Source organism: Dermacentor andersoni, chromosome 5 (genome assembly GCF_023375885.2).
Source record: "Dermacentor andersoni chromosome 5, qqDerAnde1_hic_scaffold, whole genome shotgun sequence".
Classification (NCBI taxonomy): domain Eukaryota; kingdom Metazoa; phylum Arthropoda; class Arachnida; order Ixodida; family Ixodidae; genus Dermacentor; species Dermacentor andersoni.
This window is the reverse complement of record NC_092818.1, coordinates 133,489,823-133,496,817: the sequence shown is the minus strand read 5'-3', so window position 1 is coordinate 133,496,817 and position 6,995 is coordinate 133,489,823. Positions and strand designations below refer to the sequence as shown.

Sequence of the window (6,995 nt, the reverse complement as noted above, 5' to 3'; positions counted from 1 at the left end):
GTTAATTCCTTTGTCGAAAGCATCAGCCGCAACACAAACATGAAATATGCATATTGTGAAGCAGGGACCCACTAGCTGCTCATTCAGAATTGTTAATCTATGGCTGCAGCTTTGCGTAGCTTTGTAAATGCTAACTTCCGCAACCTCCCACTTGTGCCCCTTTCCTCAGAGGCTTTTGTCAAACCATTCAGGAATTGGCAAAAGACCAAAGCATTTGTAGCAGTTACACAATACTACACTCTGTTAGCATATTTCTTTTAGCCCACTTACATAAATACAAAGCATCAAGAGCAACTGAATGTTTCTGTACAGATAATTAGCGTACTTTTCTGGAAATTCCTTGTCTTACTTTCCTATCCCCTATCCTACCAACCCTTACCCAAGAATTTAGGCTGAAGCACCACACTCTTCAATATAATAAATTTACCTTGCTGGCACAGCTTAATGGAGGAGCAACACAGTAGAAGCAATGGTAAAAGTAATGCGCGAAGCAAAAGTGCATATTCTGACTGGAATGTACCACCACAGAAGACTGATGACTTTACGGTGCCAATAGTTGATGCCTTCAGCTTTACCTTCATGTGATGAAAGGGAAAATTTTCATTCACCCAGCTGGAGCGCAAAGATACAAAGGAAGCCTAAAATGCATTTCTCAAAAAAAAGAAAGCTGAGTGAACTAGCTTGCAGCTTAGCTAAGCAAATCAACTACTCGAAGTTCAGGTACACTGAGAATGTCAAATAAGTTCTGCAGAAGCCTGCAAGGGCTGCAAGAAGGGCATCCGTAGAACTGATTTCCCATATTCAGTGTCCATGTGCTTTGAGTTGATTATTAATGTGGTCTCTCTCTGCAATCTGCTAACCTTCTGATTAGCTCAGATGCTAGAGCAACCGAATCGGAACGTTGTTGGTCCTGGGTTCAATCCTCGGACCAGGACGAATATATTTTCAGCTGCAAACCTTTCTTTTCTGAGAAACTCTTATTGTTTCCTTTGTAGCTTTGTGCTACAGTCGGGTGGATGAAAATTTTCCCTTCCATGAACCTTCCACCACCCTTGTGGGCTTGTGCAAAACTGATTTGCCCCCTTTGTGTGTCGCAGATGTAAGCCATTCAAAGTCGCACTTTAATTCATGTATATATTGAAGCTCCAGTTCTACAATGCAAGTGCTGTGGGAAGAAATAAGGCAGTCAGTGTCCATGTTGTGGGAAGACCTGTGGTTGCTTCTGTCATGCTGGTGCATGTTTCTGATTGTGTTTCTATTCCTAGCTTGGTCTCCGTTTATTGCGTCTCCATTTCTTGCTGCATCTCCGTATGTAGCTCTGTCTCCATACCAAGCTGTGTCTCTGTTTCCGGCAGCGTAGTCCTTTCTGATTTTGCAGCTTCCTTTGCAGATGTTGCCATTTCAGGTATTGCAGCTGCTTCATGGGGCGTCGCCATTACTGGTGGTGTTGCATTGTTTATGACAAAGACAGCAGGTGCACTGTGGCTGGCCTGCATCACTGGAGCGCTTTCTAATTTCACTGTAGATTGCACTGGAGGGAATGTTGAAGCACTTGGCTTTGTGATTGCTGAAGGAAACCCAGCTGTCAGCTTTCGGAAGCGAGGCACAGAGCTTGCAAACCTGCAACCAGTAGAGAGCAAGTTGTGGTTTAAATGCATGAGCATGAAAGTCACACTAAAGGCAGACACTATATAAATATGGAATAGCAAGTTAACCTTTTAGAAACCAAATGCCTCCACACCCGTCCTTTCTTCTCGGCAACTATAAATTTTTTCAATAAAGAAAAGTTCAAAATTTTTTAGCTAGTGTAGGCTTCCTACGTTCAGTTTCATATTTCCATTTATCTCAGCCTTGTCTCATTGCCAAGGAAATGGCTGAGCTTTTTTACCTCGCATGTCAGGTGCTCCGCACTCCTTGCCCTGACAAGGACTGCTGCTGAGGCTGCATGACTTTGTAAAGGCCACACACTTTGCCCATAACCATTACATATAATCATTACTCTTAATTAATTTTGGGCCCTCTACAGCACTGTTGTTTCATTCACCTTGAGTACTGCTTACTAACCTAAGTCAACCACCAACCCTGTGTTTGGCACTCTTTGGCCCCAGTTTCCCTTGCGCCAAAAAAACCTGCTACTAACTAATTTAACCTTTTAGAAACTTTGCAATGTGTTTTATGTGGTGAGATGACTTTGTTGCAGAGGAAATCATTGACTGATTGGACTGCATTCTTTTTAAACTGAGATCGCCCGTGACAAGTGTAGTGCTATGTGTACATAGTACATGATCCATTATACACTATTGTTGGTGAATCAATTGTGCCAGGAAACACAGCATAATGACAATTAGAAAAAAAGGCAGCTGAGCCTCTAAAGCTGCCTGCATGTCAGAGAACATTTATCTTTAAGAAAAATCCTGCACTATGCTAGTGATCTTAGAGGTCATGCTTTGCTCTATGCTACCACCTGTTTCAATTGACTGGACCTAGGGTTTTACCGTGATGTACCAATGTGGCTCAAGTTGGTGCGTTTCTTGAGTCCACATTTAATATTGCTCATCTCAGCTGTGCTATAAGGCAAGGTGCGAACATGCTGCTTCAATAGGCAAGGCATGTTGGAATGTCTTTCTTTTATGATGTGCCATGGTGAAGTAAACGACCAAGCCAGAGGACGAAGGCTTGGGTTTGATAATGCCCACATTTTATGCATATGTGCTGTCCTAATACTCGGTGGTGTCAAATGTACACAATGCTAAGTCAGTCGGTAATGCACAGACTACACCCTGGCTACTCCCATCTCCTCAGTGCCTGTGTGAATGAAGGCGCTGTGAAGGGAGATTTCAGAGTGTTTGTTACTGCTGACGTCACATTTCTATGCGGAGGCATACCCCTTGCGAACACTGCTTTAATTACCTGCTTGCTGGCACGGTGGTGGTTTGAGGCCCTGCTGGAGTTGTCTCGCCTTTCTTGTGGGGCGTTGTGGTTGCATTGCCAACGCCACTTTCCTGGCTGCCGTCGGCAGAAGAAGACATGGCGGCGTGGCGTCGCACCAGGTACAGCGTGGGCATGGGCAGCCAGCAGGCCACATGTTCATAGGCAGTGCGTGAGCAGGCGTGCAGGTCGGCAGCGAAGCGCAGCGTTGTGGGGCTGTAGCGTCGTGCATGGGGCACGCGCCCGGCATTTTCATGCCAATCACGTAGCAGCTCCTGGGGCAGCCGCTCACTCACTGAAAACTGCTGCTGCGTTGCCCGCTGGGCCAGCGACAGCTGCATGCAGAGTGACATGATTCAGACAGGGTACAAGATTGCACAGCATTCATTACATTTTATTTGTTTATCTCACTATACAATCTAATTATAGTCATTATTTCAGCATAGTCTAGCTTGTGCGGTTTCAATACAACACAATGTCGGACTGAACAGAGGAAGTCGCTTGATACATATGATAAATGCTGAACCAAGTTAAGGGGACACTAAAACAAAACACTAAATCAGTTTAGATGGATAAAGCATCTGTTGTTAGTTTCTAAATGATAGCTTGATTATTCAAAGGGAAAATAACGGTCAAAGTTCCAGTTTCTGAATTTCGTGCCGAAACCCCACTGCCGGTACGTCACTGTGACATCACGGATTTCAAAGTAGTATTTTTTCATACTTGGGGTGCATTGGCTCTGCAAAAGTTCCCGAAAATCATGTTCAATCTTTGGCTCCTTTAGAATACAATGTAGCTTATCTTTACGGCTAAAGAGTTAACCAGGCCTAGAAGATGCTGTGAAAATCCATGAAGTCGCAGCGAGATTGTGTGGGAACTTGGAGGAGGCGTTGCCACCCATCTTTTGTTATTGCACTTTTTCTGGCTTACCAAGCATCTTATCGTGGTAAGAGTGGTGTTTTTCATTTTGTAGAACGGTAATTTACTGATGCAGAAGAAATCATTTTTCTCTTTAGTGTCCCTTTTAATGGTCAATGTTTGCAATCCTTTCCTGTCAGAGCAACTTTGTGATCCTCAAAATATTACTTTTACAAGGCTTTCAAATGTCTTACATTATGTTAGTTTTATGCAAGGAGGCTTCAAATGGTCTGAAGATGAGGTTTGTATACTAATGATGCAAAAATGCCAGTAGCCAGGTGCTATTATGTGACGCTGTTACATTCGTATATGCTAAAGCTGGAAGCACCAGATTAGCATGGGACGTCCTAGAAAATGTTTTTTAATGTTCTCTTCTTAAGCTGTTACTAAGACGGTTTACCAACTAGCCCAGACACCTCAGGCATGCCTCTCAGCGGTTGACACACTTCCATCTGTTGTCTTGGGCAACCTGCCAAATGTCGTTTTCTCGGTGGCTAAGCCAGCTCTTAACAAAGAACGAGTGCCAAGAGTTTTCTCTCGTTCTAGAGCTTTATTAACTATGTTGAGAAGAAACTGAAGTAGGGCTTGAGTGCCCTTTCAGGGCTAACTGCAATAAAATGTCACTTTGGCTAAGCTTGTTACAAATTAGTGTATATATACGATTGCACCAGTCATGACATAGCTGCAGGACTGGTGGAATCATTATTATGAACATTTATCACTTAAGCTGACAACGTCAGCACATGGTACACAGCAGATATGGCACAGTTCACAGAACATGGCCTCCAAGACAGAGTTGCAGCGTGCCCTGGTCATCGGCAAGTATCAGATCATGCCTATATGCTGTGTTGGTTCTTAAAAGTTACGAGTTCTGCATCATTTGCAGCAGCAAGCAGTAATGGTGGTCCTCTTTGGTACTTTCTATCTGTTGCTATCTGAAGCTAGGTGTTTTATATGGTTCTAAATTTTGTTGTAGTTGGCCTATAACTTTATATTGTCTAGCATTCAGCTGCCAGCTGCAAGCAAATGGCATGCAATGGCAGGCATACAAACCTGGAATTTGAGCTCCTTGTTGGCAGCCAGTAGTTCATTGAATGCCTTCAACTTGCGGTTCATCTTCTGATCGGCCAGAGCGAGGCGTCGCTTAGCAATCTGAAGCAACTTTTTGAGCTGCACCACCTCCTCTGGCTCGGCTCTCTCACCGCAGTATGTGTGCAGAAATAATGCTCCCGTGGCCGTTGTTTCAGGTCCTGGCTCGCCAGACTCGAGGTCCCGGTTCACAATTCGGTCAGTGGCATGATGTTCCTCTGGCTCATCGGAGCTGTTATTTCAGAAAGATAGTTAAAACTGTGTACCAAAGAGGGTTCTTATAATGCCGATACATTCAAATGTTCATGCACATTAAAGAATCTCCGGTTGACAAACTCTACCACACCTTCTTACTATGACTTCCCCACTGGCCTGTTCTAGCATAGCAAATTTTCATTCCATGCAAGAAGTCTATAATATGTTTTATTATAGTTAAATATAAGAACATAGCACAATATCTACATTTCTGTGTAGTTAGGAGGCACCAACGAGTCTTCCACTTTCAACGATACCTTCATTTTTCATTCAACGTGACGCCCAGCACAATGACTCAGTGTGAGGACGGAATGCTTTGCAACATCCTGCTGGATACCCTATGAAAGCTTTCAAGGAAACACAGAAATAGCACTGTTTATAACTGTCATTAATTACATATTCACCAGAAACGTCACATATCGCATCCTATTCTGCCAGTTCAGCCAAAGCAGTATTGCTTACTATGATAACTCAAGGACACCGCTGACTGTTTTCTAAGATTAAGTTCCGAGTAACCTGAGCAGCTTCAGGCAAGTGAGGTGGTGATCGTAAATGAGCTGTTAAAGACATTTGATACTGTCCTGCTGGAACTGTTAATTGAGTCAATTGCAAGGATTCTGGGAAAGAAAAAAAAAGGTGAAATGGCTGAACTCTTGTGCAATTTATAAAGCTACAGTAACTGTTGAACGACCTCACATGGAGAAGGTGCATGCTGCACCCTGTATAGCATGCCACTGGTTACTTGGTAGACTTGTGGTATAAATATTAGTGATGCAAAACTCCTGATAGTACTATAGATAGTTGAATCACTTTTGAGCTACTGATGATACAAACACTACCGACAGTAGAATCGATAGTATAAAGACGTCAGACAACCATAACTGCAAGCTATAATGCAGAGCTAATGGTTCGCAAGTACCTGAGGCTGCAACCACAGGCGAAATACTGTGACAGCTTAAATTTAGAGACATCAAGCCAAAGCTGCGTCTAAATGGGGGCTGTATGCAAAAATGCATGTATTGAGAAACTGCGAAGTCCGTGAGATGCATTGCAGAGCCAATTTAAGCAGTGCAAGGCAATAAACTGACCAACGATTGTTTTGTACTTTGGAATCCTTGTTACCTTCATCTCAAAGCCTGCGAGCCCACTCACCAGTTCGACACGTTGTCCGACTCTAGGTCCTTGCTTTCAGAACCGTTGACAACGACCGGTTTCTCAACATTTACTGGTTCTGACTGACTGGTGCCAGCATCTTCACCGCCCTTGGCTTGACCTTTAGATTGACCTTTGGCGTCGTGTTGCAACTGGAACAGCCGTTTTTTAGGCAGTGGTTGGCCCTTCGAGGTTGAAGCTCTAGCCGTTGTTGGCACGTCTGTTGTGGGAACAGGGACAATTTTTTTTATAAGCCATACCATCCAATCGAATCTTAACTAGTAGTTGCAAGCAGCATTGAGAGAGTGCCCACTTGTGGTATTTATCCAATGCAGTGAAATGTTGACAGCAACATAGGTACTTGATGAGGAAAATTAGCGCAACAAAAAGACAATGCACACAGGAAGAAAACACAGACAAGTGCTTTTTTCCTGTGTGCGTTGTCTTCTTGTTGTGCTGACTTCATCAGCAATGCAAAACCAACTAGCTCAACTAGTTCTTTTAACAATAGTACTTGACACAACAAAGCTCTGCCGCATGGCTACAAATGCACCCTATTATTGCTCAGCCTGAGTGCATCGCATGCCTAGCCTCAACAGATATTTGCAAAGTGGCAGCCTTCAAGATCTATGCTAGAACAGTGCTCTTTGCTT

General features: G+C 43.6%; 1 protein-coding gene across 2 annotated transcripts in view; it reads right to left on the bottom strand.

Annotated features, from left to right (window-relative positions):
* Window positions 1-1,120: 1,120 nt before the first annotated feature.
* The window catches only part of LOC126531202 (uncharacterized), a 28,442-nt gene continuing 22,567 nt past the window's right edge, over window positions 1,121-6,995 (bottom strand). For both annotated transcript variants that reach the window (XM_050178632.3, XM_050178630.3), the window contains 4 exons: window positions 6,343-6,562; window positions 4,900-5,167; window positions 2,911-3,263; window positions 1,121-1,620 (listed from right to left, as the gene is read on the bottom strand). In XM_050178632.3, the coding sequence (XP_050034589.1) occupies window positions 1,278-1,620; window positions 2,911-3,263; window positions 4,900-5,167; window positions 6,343-6,562 (1,184 nt within the window). In that variant the 3' untranslated portion in view covers window positions 1,121-1,277. The remainder of the gene's footprint in view (window positions 1,621-2,910; window positions 3,264-4,899; window positions 5,168-6,342; window positions 6,563-6,995) is intronic.